The sequence below is a fragment of the Lithobates pipiens genome, unplaced genomic scaffold (genome assembly GCF_037356315.1).
Source record: "Lithobates pipiens isolate NorthernLeopardFrog02 unplaced genomic scaffold, aLitPip1_a1.2 Scaffold_24, whole genome shotgun sequence".
In the NCBI taxonomy this organism is placed as follows: domain Eukaryota; kingdom Metazoa; phylum Chordata; class Amphibia; order Anura; family Ranidae; genus Lithobates; species Lithobates pipiens.
Window position 1 is genome coordinate 17,057,262 of NW_027507786.1, and position 21,577 is coordinate 17,078,838.

Below are 21,577 nucleotides of genomic sequence, written 5' to 3' on the forward strand. Positions count from 1 at the left end.
AATTCACCTTTGATTTTTCTCAAAGAAAACGATTATTTTACACCGGGAAAACAGGAAGTAGGGGGTAATTGGATAATAAAAGGAAATGCTCAATTAAAAGATATACTAGTTAACGGTAAAATAATTTAATTTCAAGCACTGAGCGTACACACAGAACTTATGAAGATCGATGTATGGCGGTTCCTCCAGTTAAGTCACTTTATCTCAAAGTTACCTCAGCCAATCCGAAGTGAAGAGGATTTGAGACCTTTGGAGCGGCTATGTTTGAGAGAAAAATCAAAAAAAAATATAACTCGAATATATAAGATTCTCTCAGAGAGAGACGAGCGGGAGGACCCGCCATACATCGAAAAGTGGGAAAAGGACTTGGGGTCACAATGTAGCACTCAAATTCGCAAGAAGATTTTTAAGTTAATTCACACCGGGGTGGTAGATAATAAGCTGATAGAGACAAACTACAAGTGCTTATCAAGGTGGTACGCCACTCCTGACAAAACGGACAAATTTGTGGTAGCGCAATCTGCGGATTGTTGGCGCGGGTGTAAAAAAATTGGGACTATGGCCCATATTTGGTGGGACTGCCCCATTATTAAAAAATATTGGAGGAAGATCATAGAGATAATAAAGGTTGTAACTAAAAAGGAAATAAGAGAAGATCCTTGGACGGTTCTATTTCATGGGACAGATGAACCCATAAAGCAATACAAAACCTCGTTAATTCCCATTCTTCTAGACACCGCCAACAATTAATCCCAAAAAAATGGAGAGAGAACGAAAGCCCTAAAATATCGGAATGGATTTTTCGTGTAAACGAAATACAAAAAATAGAACACTATAAGGAAGGAGACGAAGACCTAATAGTAGAAGAGGGAGGCTTAGATAAATGGACTTCGTGGGAGGAATTTAAAAACTCTTGGAGATATGTAGAGGAAATCACACAATAAATATAAGAAAAAAAAAACAAAACTAATACCCGGTCAGAAATAATGGATACAACTATGGCACCCATGAGCAACCTGCAAGGAAAGGGGGGGGGGGGGGCGGGCGAAGGCAGAGGGGTATCTAACGTTTGGATGGCATAGGCCTAATTTATAAAGATTTCAAGAAATGTTAGTATTTATGTGTAATAAGGTTTTTTTTGTCTTTTTTTTCTCTTTTGTTAAATTGTTTTATATACTCTTTGCTGAAAAAAAAATTGAGATAAATAAAGAATAAAAAAAAAAAAATAAAGCATGAAAAGAAGAAGGAGTTTCTTGCTCCTCCTCATCCGCTCCGGCACTGTCCTCCTCTGACTCCTCTTCAGACTCCTGTTGTTGACTTGTTTCTGATAGAGTAGCCCCCCCTGGGAATTCATCCAGCATTGCGACTTCCTCATCTTCCTGCTCCTGCTCCTCCACGGCTTGATCAATGACATGATGCAATGCACGCTCCATAAAGAAGGCATAAGATGCAATGTCACTGATGGCGCCATGGCTGCGACTGACCAGTTTGGTGATCTCATCAAATGGCCGCAGAAGTCTGCATGCGTCGCGCATGAGCAGCCACTGGCGCGGTGAAAAAAACCAAGCTCCCAGAACCTGTTCTGCCGCAGAGTTCGTACAGGTAGTCATTAACTGCACGTTTCTGCTGGAGCAGCCTATCAAGCATATAGAAGTTTGAGTTCCATTGCGTCGGCAATCGCAAATAAGACGCCTGAACAACAGATTGTGTCGCCGCTGAATGTCAGTAAGGCGAGCCATGGCCGTGTAAGATCTTCTGAAATGGCCCGAGATTTTCCTTGCCTGCCACAAGATGTCCTGGACCCCAGGGTATTTGACAATGAATCGCTGCACGACCAAGTTTAAGACATGTGCCATGCATGGCACGTGCGTAATTTTGCCCTGTTTCAATGCGCTAAGCAGATTGGCACCGTTGTCACACACCACTTTACCAACTGTCAAATTGAGCGGTGTTAGCCACTGATCTGCCTGTGAACGCAAAGCTGAAAGGAGTGCAGGGCCAGTGTGGTTCTTGGCTTCCAGGCACAACAGACACAGCCCAGCATGGCAACGTCTCACCTGGCATGTCGAATAGGTTCTGGGGATCTTGGGCGGCGCAGCGGAAGAGACGCTAGCAGCGGAAAAGCTAGCAGAGTCAGCCGAGGAGGAGAGGGAGGACGGAGTAGGAGGAGAAGAAGAACCAGGCCTGCATGCAATCTGTGGTGGTAAAACCAAATCTACACAGGTGCCACGGGTTACATGCTTGACGGCCGTCAGAAGGTTCACCCAGTGGGCAGTAAAAGTTATATACCTTCCCTGCCCATGTTTGCTAGACCACGTGTCTGTGGTTAGATGTATCTTGGCACTGACACTGTGTGCCAGAGATACATTCACTTGCAGCTGAACATGGCCATATAGCTCTGGGATGCCCTTCTGTGAGAAATACTTCCTTCCTGGGACCTTCCATTGTGGTGTTCCAATGGCCACAAATTTTCGAAAGGCCTCCGAGTCCACCAGTTTATATGGCAGCTCATGTGCCTTCTGAAGGCGGTCGTCCCTAGGTGAGTGTTGGGCTTACCGTGACTTATGCATTGACTGCAAAGGCTGCAGATAGCAACACTATTGTCAGCAGCGGACACATTAAAAAAAGCCCACACTGCGGAGCCACGTGCCGGCGTCCTGGGGGCGCCAGATTGAGTAGGGCTTTATGAGTTCCGTTGCTCCCACTGGGCTCAGTGATGGCAGCTCATGTGCCTTCTTAAGGCGGTCATCCCTAGGTGAGTGTTGGGTTTAACGCGACTTATGCGTTGACTGCAAAGGCTGCAGATGGCAACACTATTGTCAGCAGCGGACACATTAAAAAAAGCCCACACTACGGAGCCACGTGCATCCTGGGGGGCCAGATGTGACCGTACATGGTTGATGCCTCGCTCCTGATACATTAGCAGTCTGCTTTGTCCCTCCTGTGCAATGTAAGTTTTGCCTGCTTCTCCTCCCTATCTGCTGGTCCATATCTCCCTCTGAACTCCCCTCCTCTTTCTCTCTTGTGGGCACCCACGTGACATCACTAGGCACGTCATCATCGACATCACCTTCCCCACTGCTATAATTAGAGATCTCAGAGTAGGCAGCAACACCGGGGATCAACCTCCTCCTTGGGCTGATCTGGGTACTGTCGTCAGACTGCTGAGTGGCGGTTGTTGCTACCTCCTCTTCCTGATCCAATGCCAAGAGTGGCTGGGCATCGGCAATGTCTTGTGATGGATCGGAAAATAATTCCTGTGACTCAAGCGGAGCGTATATGGTGGTGGTGGTGTTGGTGGTAGTGTCTTTGGGGGTGCACACAGCAGAGAGTGAAGAAGAGGGTGCAGATCGAGAGGATGAGGAGGGTGAAGAAGAGTAAGGCTGAGTGAGCCACTCAACCAAGTGTGGTGCATCCTTTGATGTAATCGAACGCATGTTCTGCAATTTGCCACTTTGGCTCAAGCCTGTTGCTCCTGCTCTACCCCTACCACCCCTGCGGAAGGGCCTGCCTCTTCCTCTGCCTATCATTTTTTAAATGACCCTGTGACAAAAGTCTCTAGAGAAGTGCAGTATGTATGTGGAAGAAGGTATATAACACCCTGCTTCAATCTGTCGTTTTGTGGGGCCACTGGTCTATCACACCAGTTATAATACTTTTTTCTAATTGCGTTTGTCACTCTTTGTAGTATCGCTGCTGAACCGCTCAGCAGTCACAATGCTGCACAGTGGGAATGCACTATACTATGCTTTCTATATGTGCAAGTATTTTATATGTGTATTACACCCCTATATACAGCACACCAAATAGTACAGCTATACCATTCCTTAAAAGGACCTTTGTGCACCTAATAGTAGCTAGCTAGTAGCTAGTGAATTGCAGACTGTCCCTGCTCCAAACACCAAACTGTCCCTACCTACACTGAGAAACGACAGCTTCAGAATCGGTCAGCAGCACAGCAGTGCACTATAATATGCTTTCTATATTTGAAAGAAAGTATATTATACGTGTATTACAACCCTATATACTGCACACCTATACCAGTCCTTAAAAGGACCTTTGTGGACCTAGTAGTAGCTAGTAGTGATGGCCCGAACCTCCGACGGGACATTTCGCGAACGCAGACCGCGAACGAGGCCGACCGTTCGCGAAACCGAACGTTCGCCGCGGGCCCCATTGACTTCAATGGGAGGCGAACGTTTCAAACCTTTAGGTCGAATTTGCAGCCACGAGGTAATTATTAGCAGGGAAAACATAGTCCCACCACCTGGCTAATGACATAATACATGTATGAGGTGAATTTGGGATCGATAACTACAAGCATTCTTTTCTTATTTGGGAAATTGTTCTGACAATTCAGGACTGTGGAGCGCATGAAGGCAATGGAGGAGAGGGAAGGTCAGGGACCAGGGTAGGCAAAGAAGAGGGTGCAGGAGATGATCACCAGCAGCGTGACATACAGCAATGACACATGCACCGTGATAGAGGCATCTGACAACAGCACCGTGATAGAGGGCACTGACATCAGAAGCGTGACATACAGCACTGATATCAGCACAGTGATATACAGCACTGACAGCAGTACCGTGATAGAGAGTACTGACATCAGAAGCGTGACATAAAGCATTAACACCAGCACCGTGACATACAGCATTGACAGCAACACCGTGATAGAGAGTACTGACATCAGAAGCGTGACATACAGCACTGACATCAGCACCGTGATATACAGCACTGACAGCAGCACCGTGATAGAGGGCACTGACATCAGAAGCGTGACATACAGCACTGACATCAGCACAGTGATATACAGCACTGACAGCAGCACCGTGATAGAGAGTACTCACATCAGAAGCGTGACATTAAGCATTAACACCAGCACCGTGACATACAGCATTGACAGCAACACCGTGATAGAGAGTACTGACATCAGAAGCGTGACATTAAGCACTGACATCAGCACCGTGATATACAGCACTGACAGCAGCACCGTGACATTAAGCACTCACACCAGCACCGTGATATACAGCAATGACAGCAGCACCGTAAGCAGCCCCAGGAGTAAGTCAGCACAGCACAGGGATGGTGTGATCCCCTCATAATAAGAACCCCCAGGAGGAAGTCAGCACAGCACAGGGATGGTGTGATCCCCTCATAATAAGAACCCCCAGGAGGAAGTCAGCACAGCACAGGGATGGTGTGATCCCCTCATAGTAAGCAGGCCCAGGAGAAAGTCAGCACAGCACAGGAATGGTGTGATCCCCTCATAATAAGAAACCCCCAGGAGGAAGTCAGCACAGCACAGAGATGGTGTGATCCCCTCATAGTAAGCAGGCCCAGGAGAAACTCAGCACAGCACAGGGATGGTGTGATCCCCTCATAATAAGAACCCCCAGGAGGAAGTCAGCACAGCACAGGGATATCATAAGCAGCCCCAGTAGAAATATGACACCGCTCAACCTCTTCAAAGAGGAGGGTAGGGGCATATAGTACGGTGTGCTTTTTTGGGAAAAGGAAGTGAGCCAAATGAAGAAAGAAGGTCTGTGTGCTTGATTAAAAAAATTGTTTATAGACATATACATGGTCTACTGGTCACATGTGTTGAATTCCTCCGAGATCCATGCCTCATTCATTTTTATAAATGTGAGGTAGTTAACACTGTCGTGAGCTAGGCGAGTACGCTTATCGGTCACGATCCCCCCTGCTGCGCTGAACGTCCTTTCGGACAGGACACTGGATGAGGGGCAAGCCAACAGTTCGATTGCAAATTGGGCAAGCTCTGGCCAGAGGTCAAGCCTGCCCACCCAGTAGTCCAGGGGTTCATCACTCCTCTGAGCGTCCACATCGGCCGTTAACCCAATGTAGTCGGACACCTGACGGTCTAGGCGTTCCCTGATGCTGGATCCGGATGACACCTGTCGATGGGTCAGCTGAAAGAATGACCTCATATCCGAAGTTACCAACACATCTTCAAACCGGCCTCTTCTTGCAGGCGCGGTTGGATTGGTACCCGCAAATCCTTCTCTGGGAGTGGGAATTGCTCCTCTGCCAGCGCACGCAAAAGCAGAATGCAGCATTTCTCGAAGCAAGGCCTGGAAGTGCTGCATTCTGACAGCCCTCTGCGACGGTGGTAACATTTCCGCCATTTTGTGTTTGTACCGGGGGTCTAAGTACGTTGCCACCCAGTACTGGTCCTTGACCCTTATGCTTTTTATACGGGGGTCCCTATTAAAACACTGGAGCATGAAGGCCCCCATTTGCACTAAAGTGGAAGCGGTGTGGTGGCCTGGCTCCTGCTCATCATCCAGGATAATGTCGTCCTCTTCATTCTCCTCTCCCCATCCACGCACAACAGGGATCCCAGAAAGGTTTAAAGCACGCTCTTCTTGCTCCTCCTCATCCGCCCCGGCACCATCCTCCTCTGACTCCTCTTCAGACTCCTGTTGTTGACTTGTCTCAGATAGAGTAGCCCCCCCTGGGAATTCATCCAGCATTGCGACTTCCTCATCTTCCCGCTCCTGCTCCTCCACAGCCTGATCAATGACACGAGGCAATGCACGCTCCATAAAGAAGGCATAAGGTACCATGTCACTGATGGCGCCATGGCTGCGACTGACCAGTTTGGTGATCTCCTCAAATGGCCGCAGAAGTCTGCATGCGTCGCGCATGAGCAGCCACTGGCGCGGTGAAAAAAAACCCAGCTCCCCAGAACCGTTTCTTTTGCAGAGTTCATACAGGTAGACGTTAACTGCACGTTTCTGCTGGAGCAGCCTATCAAGCATATAGAAGGTTGAGTTCCATCGCGTCGGGCAATCGCAAATAAGACGTCTGACCGGCAGATGGTGTCGCCGCTGAATGTCAGCAAGGCGAGCCATGGCCGTGTAAGATCTTCTGAAATGGGCCGAGATTTTCCTTGCCTGCCGCAAGATGTCCTGGACCCCAGGGTATTTGACAAGGAATCGCTGCACGACCAAGTTTAAGACGTGTGCCATGCATGGCACGTGCGTGATTTTGCCCTGTTTCAATGCGCTAAGCAGATTGGCACCGTTGTCACACACCGCTTTACCAACTGTCAAATTGAGCGGTGTTAGCCACTGATCTGCCTGTGAACGCAAAGCTGAAAGGAGTGCCGGCCCAGTGTGGCTCTTGGCTTCCAGGCACAACAGACGCAGCACGGCATGGCAACGTCTCACCTGGCATGTGGAATAGGTTCTGGGGAGCTTGGGCGGTGCAGCGGAAGAGACGCTAGCAGCGGAAAAGGAGGAGGCAGCTGAGGAGGAGAGGGAGGAGGATGGAGTAGGAGGAGGAGGAGAAGAAGAGTCAGGCCTGCATGCAATCCGTGGCGGTAAAACCAAATCTACACGGGTGCCACGGGTTACATGCTTGACGGCCGTCAGAAGGTTCACCCAGTGGGCAGTAAAAGTGATATACCTTCCCTGCCCGTTTTTGCTAGACCACGTGTCTGTGGTCAGATGTATCTTGGCACCGACACTGTGTGCCAGAGATACATTCACTTGCCGCTGAACATGGCCATATAGCTCTGGGATGCCCTTCTCTGAGAAATACTTCCTTCCTGGGACCTTCCATTGTGGTGTTCCAATGGCCACAAATTTGCGAAAGGCCTCAGAGTCCACCAGTTTATATGGCAGTAGTTGGCGGGCTATGAGTTCTGACAAGCCAGCCGTCAACCGTTGGGCAAGAGGGTTATCCGGCGTTTTCTTTTTTTTACGCTCGAACATTAGGCCCACGGAAGCCTGCCTTTTTGCAGAAAAACGTGAGCTTGGCGTGATGGAAGGTGGAGTGGAGGACAATTGTGAGGAGAGAGGAGAAGGAGAAGTAGAAGACGAGGCTGGACGGTGAGAGCCTGCAGTGTGGCTTTGTGTGTTCCGTTGCTCCCACTGGGCTCGGTGATGGCTGCTCATGTGCCTTCTTAAGGCGGTCGTCCCTAGGTGAGTGTTGGACTTACCGCGACTAATGCGTTGACTGCAAAGATTGCAGATGGCAACGCTATTGTCAGCAGCGGACACGTTAAAAAAAGCCCACACTGCAGAGCCATGTGCCGGTGTCCTGGGAGCGCCAGATGTGACCGTACATGGTCGATGACTCGCTCCTGATTCATTTGCAGTCTGCTTTGTCCCTCCTGTGCAATGTAAGTTATTCCTGCTTCTCCTCCCTATCTGCTGGTCCATATCTCCCTCTGAACTCCCCTCCTCTTCCTCTCTTGTGGGCACCCACGTGACATCACTAGACACGTCATCATCAACGTCACCTTCCCCACCGCTATAAGTAGAGATCTCGGAGTAGGCAGCAACACCGGGGACCAACCTCCTCCTTGGGCTGATCTGGGTACTGTCGTCAGACTGCTGAGTAGCGGTTGTTGCTACCTCCTCTTCCTGATCCAATACCAAGAGTGGCTGCGCATCAGAAATGTCCTCTTGATATGGATCGGAAAATAATTCCAGTGACTCAAGCGGAAGGTATGTGGTGGTGGTGGTGGTTGTGGTGGTGTTGTTGGTGGTAGTGTCTTTGGGGGTGCACATAGCAGAGAGTGAAGAAGAGGGTGCAGATCGAGAGGATGAGGAGGGTGCAGAAGAGTAAGGCTGAGCGAGCCATTCAACCAAGTCTGGTGCGTCCTTTAAAGTAATTGAACGCACCTTCTGCAACTTCCCACTTTGGCTCAAGCCTGTTGCTCCTGCCCTACCCCTACCACCCCTGCGGAAGGGCCTGCCTCTTCCTCTGCCTGTCATTTTTTAAATGACCCTGTGACAAAGCTCTCAGTCCCTATACCAATGAAGGACTGCTGCAGTATAGGGCAGCAGTCAGCAGTAGTGCACCTCAACCCTATCTATTGTGGACCGATAGCGGTCCTTACAGAACAGCAGACTGTACCGCACTCAACCCTATGTACTGTAGCACCCTAGACCAAGTTACCAGTCCTTATAAGAACTTTTGTGGACCAAGCAGGTTGTGTGTTAGTGATTAGCAGACTGTACGTCAGTCCCTATACCAATGAAGGACTGCTGCAGTATAGGGCAGCGGTCAGCAGTAGTGCACCTCAACCCTATCTATTGTGGACCGATAGCGGTCCTTACAGAACAGCAGACTGTACCGCACTCAACCCTATGTACTGTAGCACCCTAGACCAAGTTACCAGTCCTTATAAGAACTTTTGTGGACCAAGCAGGTTGTGTGTTAGTGATTAGCAGACTGTACGTCAGTCCCTATACCAATGAAGGACTGCTGCAGTATAGGGCAGCAGTCAGCAGTAGTGCACCTCAACCCTATCTATTGTGGACCGATAGCGGTCCTTACAGAACAGCAGACTGTACCGCACTCAACCCTATGTACTGTAGCACCCTAGACCAAGTTACCAGTCCTTATAAGAACTTTTGTGGACCAAGCAGGTTGTGTGTTAGTGATTAGCAGACTGTACGTCAGTCCCTATACCAATGAAGGACTGCTGCAGTATAGGGCAGCAGTCAGCAGTAGTGCACCTCAACCCTATCTATTGTGGACCGATAGCGGTCCTTACAGAACAGCAGACTGTACCGCACTCAACCCTATGTACTGTAGCACCCTAGACCAAGTTACCAGTCCTTATAGGAACTTTTGTGGACCAAGCAGGTTGTGTGTTAGTGATTAGCAGACTGTACTTCAGTCCCTATACCGCTGAAGGACTGCTGCAGTATAGGGCAGCAGTCAGCAGTGGTGCACCTCAACCCTATCTATTGTGGACCGATAGCGGTCCTTACAGAACAGCAGACTGTACCGCACTCAACCCTATGTACTGTAGCACCCTAGACCAAGTTACCAGTCCTTATAAGAACTTTTGTGGACCAAGCAGGTTGTGTGTTAGTGATTAGCAGACTGTACGTCAGCCCCTATACCAATGAAGGACTGCTGCAGTATAGGGCAGCAGTCAGCAGTAGTGCACCTCAACCCTATCTATTGTGGACCGATAGCTGTCCTTACAGAACAGCAGACTGTACTCAACCCTATGTACTGTAGCACCCTACACAGACCAAGTTACCAGTCCTGATAAAGAGCTTTGTGGAACAAGTGAGTTGTGAATGATTAGCAGACTGCAGCAGAAGGGCAGCAGTCAAGTATAATATTCTTTCTATATTTGGAAGAAAGAATATTATACGTGTACAAGCCTATTACCGTACCACTGATACCAGTCCTGAAAAGAACCTTTGTGGAACTAATAGTAACAGCAAGTCTTTAAACTGACCCTCACTGCCTGACACAATGCTTCCTTCCTGTCCCTATACAAAGTGGCAAAAAAGAGGAGCCTGGAACAATTAGTGGTTACTGGAATAGCTCTTTTGTGGACCTGATAGTAACAGCTAATGATGATGATGATGATGACGACTAATCTGGCTGTCCCTGTAGCACACACCGTCCTTTCCCTTTCTCTAAACTGACAAAAGACACTCAGGCTGCTGCAAGAATCAGTAGCACAGCAAACCTATATACACCTAACACCTATACCAGTCCTGAAAAGAACTTTTGTGTACCAAATAGCTAGCGTTTTATCTGTCCCTACTCCACACAGCAACCTTTCCCTATAGTGACAGAAGAAAGAATGTAAAATGGCCACCAGATCGGGTATATTTATAGGTTAGGGGGAATGTCCAAGTGTCCATGTGCTGTCATATCTCAATTGGCTGTCCTGTACCCCATGATGGATGTGTCATCATAGGTCAAAGTTCTTTTACACATTAAACACGTAAGTCCGCCGGCGCGAACGACGGGAAAAGGCGAGCGAACGAGCGGACCGCGAACCACCAAAATTCGCTGCGAAACGACCGCCGGGCGAACCGTTCGGCCATCACTAGTAGCTAGCTAGTGAATTGCAGACTGCCCCTGCTCCAAGAACCAAACTGTCCCTCCCTACATTGAGAAACAACAGCTGCAGAATCCGTCAGCACTCAGCAGCACAGCAGTCAGCAGTGCACCATAATATACTTTCTATATTTGAAAGAAAGTATATTATACATGTACAACCCTATATACTGTACACCTATACCAGTCCTTAAAGGGACTTTTGTGGACCTAATAGTAATAGCTAATTAGCTAGCCAGTGATTAGACTGACTGTCCCTGCTCCACACAGCGTCCTTTCCCTACACTGACAAAAGACAGAATGTAAAATGGCCGCCAGATCAGGTCTATTTATAAGGTAGGGGGTATGTCCATGTAATGAAATGTCTCAATTGGCTGTCCTGTACCCCATGATGGATGTGTCATGGGTCAAAGTTCTTCACAATGTAAACGAATATGGCCGCTGCGAACAGCGTCAGAAGGCTGCCGGTTTGGCAAATTGCGAATGAGCAAAGTTTGCCGCAAACCGACTGCCAGGTGAACCGCAAGGCCATCGCTATTAGAGAACATCTAGAAAGGTTAGTAGCACCTCAGTAGCTCCCTGAAAATTAAACTTTTGTCTCCTGTTTTTTTTTTGTTTTCAGAGCTGTATGTTTGCAGTGTGAGATCATCTAAGGAGCTGCGGCATCTGACTGATGATTTGGAGTGAGGTTTGGTGATGTCACTAATCCATCATGTCCCCTGTTAGAACGGGGATCTGCCTTATGTACATAGGCAGATTCCCATTCTGCCTTTGTATAACGCGATTGCAGGTCACATTAAGTCCGCTGGACCCGTGGACGAGCTCCCGCGTTGCACACCTGCTGTATCACATGCATGGACTGCCATACACCTATGGCGATTTCCGCTATCCAGCCACCTTGCCGCAGTATGACTGCAGCGGGTGGTCGGGAAGCGATTAAATATTTTCCCACTAGCCATCATTCATCAAGGGGTTAGCTCTGACATTTGAATGAAAAACCCTGCTCCTCTTGACCACCTTTACCGAGACATGACAAAGCATGATAGGCCATTACAAAAGAGAAATGGGTGGCCCCTGGAAGTTGCTCATCCAAGATATCCTAGAGAAGTGAAGAGAGTGGCAACCTCAGCCTGGATTCCAACCAGGCCATGCCCTAAACGCGTTTCACTCAGTGCCCCCCCCCCCCCAGAGATTAGTCATGGGGAGGCCAGTGATAGGGAAAAGATCAGCATCAAGAAGACCACAGGCATCTTCCTCAATACGGGTCCTTGTTACTCTCACCTCTTCCCGGTCATTCTTCCATTTTATTAAGCTTGCATTGATAAAAATGTTCTCATCACTAGAATTAGATTGCTCAAATAATCCAACATCGTTAGTGAGAATAACTTTGTTGACTAATAAATGGTTTTGAATAACATAATGCGACACAAATTCTCCATCTTCATTAAAGTATTTTTGTGAAGTGTTTTCTGAGAAGTAGTTTGAAGCTTGTATATATCGGTACAACTTCTGTGGGAGGACAAAAATTGAATTGAAGCTAAAATGCATTTTTCATGGACCCTTTTTTTCAATGATGGACCTCGTTTTTATGGAAGGCTGGACCTCTTCCATACCCTCACCATCAATGCTGCTACTATCTTTAATGCTGCCACCCATCTTGTCAGTATGCCTGGTATGTACTAAAATTGGCAAATTACTCTAAAGTCCAACCTAATATTTTAACTTTATGTAGACCTCAGTGGTTATTTGGGACAAGGGCCTCATCCTCACATATCTGTCCCAGTGGACATGGAGGTCTTTGGGGGGGGGGGACTTATCAGAAACTGGAAGCCCCATTAGAATAAGTAGACCCCAGATATCCAGGTCATTGCTTTTGAATAAATAAGGGGATTACTAAACAAAAATTTGGATTTGTCAAGTGCAACAAGAGTAGTGGCTGGAAGTTCTGTTGGGCATCTTGATATCATTGATCATGACGGATGTTGGATCTACATTCCTAGACAATGCAATTGAAGTTGGATTTCATAGATGGACAATGTTTTCCATTTATTTATTGTTTATTTATTTTTAATACAAGACTTTTCACATTATCTTTTTGTTAACTTTTTTTGTGAATAGGCAACAAGACGTACTATGCATTCCTTGCTTACTCACATGAGGGGGCAGGGCATCTGGAGGGACACCTTATTGTAAAGGGGGCTTTCAGATTCTGATAAGTCTCCTTCACAGCCCCTCACATCCACTGAACTAGGGAAGTAAGCATGAGGCCATTGTTACCATCAAAATGGAGACCAAGTGCCCTTACAGTGGGATCTTGGCAGGGAACCATTCTAATGGTGATAACATGTGGCCTGGTATGGCTCAATTCAAATTTGGATTGGTCAGAAAATAATCGGCCAATTCAAATTCTGAGTGAAGAATAGCTGGTTCTTAAGGAGCAGACCAGGAAGTTGGCCGCCATGTCCTTGACAACCGATGACTCATCAGCTGTCAATTGGCTTCCCCACTAACAGCTGAAATATAATCCAAAGAATGCCGGCAATTAATAATTCGGTAAAAAAAACAGCACGTTGTCCCCCCAATCCATATCAGGTCCTTATCTGAGCATGTAAGCTGGCAGGCCAGAAAAGAGGGAGGAAAATTAGTACCACCCTCTCCTAAACCATACCAGGCCACATGTCCTCAACATGGGGGAGTGATTTAGAACAGAAAGGGTTTATCTCCAACCCAAAGCACCTTGTCCCCATGTTAACCCTGTTCGGTGGTTGTAGGGCTATGCAAGAAAGGGGATTATTGCAATCTAGAAGCCCCCTTTAACAGGGTAGGGGGTATAGAGTAGTATAGCAGTGTGTTATTTACTGGATTACCAAGTAAGTTAAAATGAAAAAAAAAATGCATTCTTCACCTCTAAGGTTTAGATATGATTACTTTTATCTAGGATTCACTCACCTGGTGTTTAATGATAAATAACTGACTTCCAGATGTTGGTGTCTTCATGAATCCAAGCATATCATGTAAGGCGGCGGCCATAGAGTAAACCGCCAGATACACCTGGTGGGCATTACCGCCATGGAAGAAGTGTTGGATATCACTAATACGTTCTGTGCCATTGCACTCATGAAGTGTCCTTTTATATAAATATTCAAAGAGATCATTTCTTGTTTTATCTATAGTGGAACAACCAAATTCACTCATCCACAGATCTTCAAGTAATTTGTCTTTTGGTTTCTTATGAGGTTGGAATTCATTAGCAAAATTCAGAAATTCTGAAATATTTGCAGACTTGGCCCCAAAGGACAAACTACAATTAAATATTTCTGGGTGTTTACCAATGAGGACAATGTTTGTTGCCCAAGTAGGGTCAAGGATGACTGTTCTGTCATCTATATAACCTCTTAGAAAATGTAAAATGCCAACCCCAAATTCAAACAATGTCCCAAAAAGTACAATGACATTGACAGATGTTTGTTTAATAGAATGTGCTTGTTCATCCAATTGTGTAATTCGGGGTGCGTGGCTATTAACTGATAAATCAAAATAAATACAAATTTTATAGAAATTCATGACGTTCCTCAAAATTATGAACTCTTCGCTCCCGCTGTCATCACCAGATCTAATGATTCCTATCCAGTTCCACCCAAAGTACTTCAGCATTTGAGCCAATTTAGAGTAAATTACTAAATTATTTCGTACCATCCGGAACAAGGTTGGGAAAACCCTCTTGTCATTCAGTATTGGACTGGTTGCACCATAACTGATCTATAAAACATGAATTGACATTGATAAAAGTATAAAAAAAAACATGGTGGACCTGGCTGAGCAAACATTACATTTCAGTTTTCAGCAGAATATTTTTTATAAACAGAGATGACAATGACACGTTACACTCTAATCCCCATGATGACTACCAGGCCACGTGTGGATATGCTGATAATCAATGGGTTTTGTAAAAAAAAAAAAAAAAATACAGAAGAACCCAAAAGAATATTAGACCTGCTCACAATGTAAACTGTGTTTGTCAACTCAAATTCTGGAGTAAAAAAGGGTTTAAGGCTTGGTTTACATCTATGCAGGATGCGGTCAATTTTGTTTTTTAGTACGTACTGCGGTGCATTTTGAACGTGTGTTTTTTTTATACACATTTGATGCATTTTGCTATATTTAATGTAAACAAGGCAGATTGCCAAGGCCACAATGTTGCGGCCCCTCTAAAAATTGCTGATTGCCACCATTACTAGTAAAAAAAAAATGCCATAAAAATATCCCATAGTTTGTAGACGATATAACTTTTGCGCAAACCAATCAATATATGCTTATTGGCATTTTTTGTTTTTACCAAAAATATGTAGCAGAATACATATTGGCCTAAATTGATGAAGAAATTAGATTTTTATTGGATGTATTTTATAGCAGAAAGTAAAAAATATTGTTGTTTTTTTTTTTCAAAATTGTTCGTCTTTTTTTTTGTTTATAGCCAAAAAAGAAAACCGCAGAGGTGATCAAATGCCAACAAAAGAAAGTTCTATCTGTCGGAAAAAAAGGGAAATCAATTTGATTTGGGTACATCATCACACAACCGTGCAATTGGCAGTCAAAGCAATGCAGTGCCGAATCACAAAAAATGGGCTGGACATTAAGGGGAAAAATTTATTCATTCTCTTCAGAAAGTCAGGTGACCTGTGACGCAACACGTTGGGAGGAGTCGGGGATGATACGTCCGGTGGCTTATATCATAGGAAGTATAGTGAGGAGGAGAGCTGTCATGATCAATTGATTATACAAGGCTTTTTACAAGATGATACAAATGTGAGTGAATCTATTTATTTTAATAAAAAGCAATTTTACAATCTTGCACGGTGATGATCTTTCGTTTGCTTTGAGAATAAAAATTTGGAGAATTTGATTCCAAATATACGGGGAGAAGTTTGCAGTATCCTGGATCAAACAGGCTGCCGGGATCCCCGCAGTGTCTCCTCCAGTGGAGACAGAAGATGGATGGATTCGCTGTGCTGGACAGAGAGATCACCCGTTGCTGGATCAGATCAGCCATTGCTGGACCCCGGAGAGATGATCATACGTTGCTGGATAGCAAGAGTGGATTACCACTGCTGGAATCTTTTTTTTATTTTTAATAAAGGACTTTTTCAAAAGTGTGTTTGTCTTTTTTAACATTCTTTTACACTTTCTTTGTGAAATGGTAGGGGTACTTTTGTACCCCCTTACCATTTCAAACAAGGGGGAGCTGGGATCTGGGGGTCCCCTTGTTAAAGGGGGCTTCCAGATTCTGATAAGCCCCCTGCCCGCAGACACCCACAACCACCGGCCAGGGTTGTGGGAATGAGGCCCTTGTCCCCATCAATATGGGGACATGGTGCTTTGAGGGGTCACAGACTCCCAAAGCATCCTCCCAATGTTGAGGGCATGTGGCCTGGTACGGTTCAGGAGGGGGGCGCTCTCTCGTCCCCCCCTCTTTTCCTGGGTCCTGCCAGGTTGCGTGCTGGGATAAAGGGTCTGGTATGGATTTTTAGGGGGAACTCCATGCCATTTTTTTTTTTAAATTTGACGTGGAGTTCCCCTTAAAACCCATACCAGACCTGAAGGGCCTGGTAATTGAATTTGGGGGAAACCCACGCTTTTTTTTTTAATCAATGACTTTCAATGACTTCTCTGTATTATCGGGAGTCAACAATTCATTATAGCCGTGAGTGATTTTAAATGACTTTTTTTCCTGCAAAAATGACACTTTGTGCAGGGACAGATCTAAGCACGGGAAACATGCGCCCCTTCACAGGCATATTATACACACCCCCAGGTACGAAATTTTAAGCTTCGTACACACAATACAAAAATTGGATGAAAAATACCACTTTTGAAGCGTTCGTGCATATGAGCGTATCATTTTTTTTTTTTTTGGTGGGGGAGTGGATCTTGGGTGGGAGTTCCCACACGTTTTTTCCCCAGGACTTGACCCTGATGGGAAACATGTGCCCCTTTACAGGCATACTATACACACCCCCCAGGTACGAAATTTAAAGGATATTACACTTTTATTGTTTCACTTTAATCATTATTAAAATCACTTTTATTGTTTCACTTTAAAGGGGTTGTAAAGGTAAATGTTTTTTCACCTGAATGCATTCTATGCATTCAGGTGAAAAAACAGCTGATAGTGCCTGCATCCCCAGCCCCCCCCCCCCCTTTTACTTACCTGACCCCTCGAAAATTCCGCGCTCGCCCCCACCATCCTTTCCACCGTTCAGCCTGGCCGCTGATTGGCTGGAGTGGATGGATGAAAAGCAGCGCAGCCATTGGCTCGCGCTGCTGTCAATCACATCCACTGACGCGGAGCGCCGGGGGGCGGGGCCGTGTGATACAGCGAGCAGCTATAGCCGTCGGCTGTATCACAGGAGCGCGCCCGCAGATGCTTCTCACCATGCGAGGGAGCTCGCATGAACGTGAGAAGCACTTGCGGGAGGAAGCCGAGACAGCCGCCGAGGGACCCCAGAAGACCAGGTTCGGGGCCACTCTGTGCAAAACGAGCTGCACAGTGGAGGTAAGTATAACATGTTTGTTATTTAAAAAAAAAAAATTCACTTTACAATCCCTTTAAGCATTATTAAAATCACTGCTCCAGAAAAAAACGGCAGTTTTTAAAACTTGTTTTTGCATTGATCCATGTCCCCTGGGGCAGGACCCGGGTCCCCAAACACTTTTTAGGATAGTAACTTGCATATTAGCCTTTAAAATTAGCTCTTTAGATTTTGAACATTCGAGTCCCATAGACTTTAATAGGGTTCTAAAGTTCACATGAAGTTTAGGTCTGTTCGCAGGTTCTGGTGTGAACCGATCCGGGGGGTGTTCGGCTCATCCTTAATCCTAGCCATTAACCCTAACCCTAACATGCGTCTTTGGACATATAAAGGTTCCTGCACTACTTTGTTGTGACCTTGATGCTATTGGAGTGCCAGAGAATGTAAAGAGTGCATCAAAATTGCACTGCATGAACAGAATTGTCATATTTTCCTATTAGCAAAAAAGAAAAATGCAGAACGCATCAAAACCATGTAAAAAAAGCATCAAAAACACAACACTTGCATTTTTATGGTCCATTGAAGTCTATTCCATGCAAAACGCAACGTGCTGTGGGTAAAAAAAAAAAAAATCGCTGATCCTTCCCCTTTTGAAAAATGCAGCGGCGGAAAAAATGCATAGATGTGAACGTGTCCCATGTTAAATGGACTGCAAAATGTAAAACCCACAAAAAAAATGCATAGGTGTGAATATAGCCTTACTGACCTGTACATAACGATATAAAGCCAATATCTGTGCTATAGATGTGGTGGTTGCAGAGCTCTGGTCTCCAATGAAGCCCAGTATTTTTTTACGTTCTCTGCAGGAGTAATTTGGGACCATCTTTCCCGGTCCGGATAAAATCTGCAATGTGTTTTTTATCGCCTTCCTGGTTTCCGCACAGGAGTCATATACGTGATATCCAAGAGTAATATTTGGTAACATTGTAGGGTTCTTGTTAATTTCATCAATGGCAAAAAAGAAAGTCAACAGATCCTTATAAAATTGTGGCTGAGGACTGCAAAACGAAACAGGAAGCTGAGAAAAAAATGTTTATAGTGGACACATATATTTCCAGCACATGTTGGATTTTCTAAATAGCGCCAGGCGGTTGTTTCCTTTCAGGCGATCTGTCTCTAATTGCAACTTCATATGCAGCAATTGAGTAGTTTATTAGTAACTTTGTAGAGGAATTGAAAGATATTGGTCTAATGCCGCGTACACACGATTGGATTATCTGGCGGACTTGGTCCGGCAGACCAGAGTCCGCTGGACAATCCGCCCGTGTGTGGGCTCCGGCTGACTTTTTGTTCCCAAAAGTCCGGCGGACTTATGCCGCGTACACACGATCAAACAATCGGGTGGAAAAGTCCGGCAAACTCAAGTCCACCAGACAATCCCCCCGTGTGTAGCCTCCGGCGTACTTTTTTAACCCGAAAGTACGGCGGACTTAGAAAGTAGTTTTGCACTCCAATCTTCCCGCTGGACTCGCATTTCGGCCGACAATCTGGCCGTGCGTATGCCAGTCCGCCGTACTTTTGAAATTAACAAACTTTTCCCACCCGGAGAAAAGTCCGCTCATTTTGAGCACGTCTCCAGGTAGGCGGGGACCTGGTATGGACTTAAAGGGGAACCCCAACGCCGAAAAAATCGGCGTGGGGGTCCCCCCCAGGTCCACATCAGACCCTTGTCCGAGCACGCTACCCGGCCGGCCAGGAAAGGGGGGGACGAGCGAGCGCCCCCCCCCTCCTGAGCCTTACCAGGTCATGTGCCCTCAATATGGGGGGGTGCCTTGGGGAAGGGGGGCTGCGCGGCCCCCCCACCCCAAAGCACCTTGTCCCCATGTTGAGGAGGACAAGGGCCTCTTCCCGACAACCCTGGCCGTTGGTTGTCGGGATCTGCGGGGGCGGGGGGCTTATCGGAATCCGGGAGCCCCCTTTAATAAGGGGGCCCCCGGATACCTCCCCCCCACCCTATGTGAATGAATATGGGGTACAATGTACCCCTACCCATTCACCTGTAAAATAAAGTACAAAAAAACACAACACACAAGGGTTAAAATAGTTTATTGCACAGCTCCGGGGGTCTTCCATCTTTGGTGGGTCTTCTCGCAGGACTCCTCCACTATCTTCTTCTAGCTCTTTTACTAGCGGAGGAGCCTGGCTTTCTTCCTCGCCGCCACCCTCTTCTTCCGACTTTGTGGGTCTTGTCCCCCTCTTCGGTTCTTCTGCCGGGCCACAGCGCCTTCTTATAGCTCTTTTACAGGCGGTGGCCCGGTCTTCTGTCGCCGCTGTCATCGCTGTTGTCGCCACCTTCTGTTCTTCTCTTCTTCTCTTCTTCTCTTCAGATGTTGCCTCGTCGCTCCCTCCGCTCACAATGAAGGGGACCGGGCGCGCGGCGACTTATATAGGGACATCGCCGGATGATGTCCCCGCCTATTATGATGTCACAGTCCCAGCATCCTCTGGGACTGTGACACCATAATGGGCGGGGACATCATCCGGTGATGTCCCTATATAAGTCGCCGCTCGTCGCGTCGGAGCCATTGTGAGCGGAGGGAGTGACGAGGTAACATCTGAAGTTGAAGAAGAGAAGAACAGAAGAACAGAAGGTGGCGACGACAAGAAGAACCGAAAAGGGGGACAAGACCCCCGAAGTCGGAAGAAAGGCTGGGGCAAGGATGAAAGCCAGGCTCCTCCGCTAGTAAAAGAGCTAGAAGAAGATAGCGGAGGAGTCCGGCAAGAAGACCCCCGAAGACGGAAGACCCCCAGAGCTGTGCAATAAACTATTTTAACCCTTGTGTGTTGTGTTTTTTTTACTTTATTTTACAGGTGAATGGGTAGGGGTACATTGTACCCCATACTCATTCACATAGGGTGGGGGGCCGGTATCCGGGGGCCCCCTTATTAAAGGGGGCTCCCAGATTCCGATAAGCCCCCCACCCGCAGACCCTGACAACCAACGGCCAGGGTTGTCGGGAAGAGGCCCTTGTCCTCATCAACATGGGGACAAGGTGCTTGCTTTGGGATAGGGGGGCCACGCGGCCCCCCCTTCCCCAAGGCACCCCCCATGTTGAGGACACGTGGCCTGGTACGGCTCAGGAGGGGGGGCGCTCGCTCGTCCCCTCCTTTCCTGGCTGGCCGGGTAGCGTGCTCGGACAAGGGTCTGATGTGGACCTGGGAGGTACCCCCACGCCCATTTTTTCAGTGTTGGGGTTCCCCTTTAAGTCCATACCAGGTGGCGGGGCCAGCGACGTCTCCTTCAGGGGCCCTGCCTACCTGGAGATGTGCTCAAAATGAGCGGACTTTCCTCCGCGTGTGTGGGCGAGTCCGTTCATTTCAAAAGTACGGCGGATAGTACGGCGTACTTAGTACGCCGTATTAGTCCGCTGAAAAAGTGCCGTGTGTGGGCAAGTAGCTCGTTCAGAAAGTCCGGCGGACAGTCCGACGGGAAGTCCGTCGGACTAAGTCCGCCGGGAAGTCCGTCGGACTAAGTCCACCGTATAGTCGGCTACGTGTGTACGCAGCATTAGAAAGAAGTCTTGACTCAAAATTGTCCGCCAGATTCGACAGTCCAGTGGACAATCTGCCCGTCTGTGTGCTAGTCCGCCGGACTTTTGAAATGAACAGACTTGTCCACACACGGAGTAAAGTTCGTTCATTTTGAACGTGGCTCCAGGTAGACGGGACTAGTGAAGGAAATCAATATTGCCGCCTCCATCGGCGAGATTGACACCTTTCTATCCCCATCACCTGTCACCCGTCACCTGTATGGATTTAAAGGGGAACCCCTACGCTGGAAAAATGGCGATCCCCAAACTGGATCCCCCCAAAGTCCATAGCAGACCCTTATCCGAGCACGCAGCCCGGCTGGTCAGGAAAGGGGGTGGGGATGAGCGAGCGCCCCTCCTCCTGAGTCGTACCAGGCCGCAAGTCCTCAACATGGGGGGGTGCTTTGGGGAAGGGGGGGCCTGCGGCCCCCCACCCCAAAGCACCTTGTCCCTATGTTGATGAGGACAAGGGCCTCTTTCCGACAACCCTGGCCATTGGTTGTCGGGGTCTGCGGGCGTGAGGCTTATCAGAATCCAGGAGCCCCCAGATTCTGGCCCCCTACCCTATGTGAATGAGTATGGGGTACAATGTCAAAGAAAGTCAACAGA

At 47.4% G+C, this 21,577-nt stretch overlaps 1 protein-coding gene across 1 annotated transcript in view; it reads right to left on the reverse strand.

Moving 5' to 3' along the window:
- The window catches only part of LOC143929579 (vomeronasal type-2 receptor 26-like), a 49,456-nt gene that overhangs the window by 22,462 nt on the left and 5,417 nt on the right, over positions 1-21,577 (reverse strand). Inside the window, exons 3-5 of the mRNA XM_077453459.1 lie at positions 18,145-18,436; positions 13,798-14,607; positions 12,130-12,357 (exon numbers count right to left, since the gene is read on the reverse strand). Coding sequence (XP_077309585.1) covers positions 12,130-12,357; positions 13,798-14,607; positions 18,145-18,436 — 1,330 coding nt within the window. The remainder of the gene's footprint in view (positions 1-12,129; positions 12,358-13,797; positions 14,608-18,144; positions 18,437-21,577) is intronic.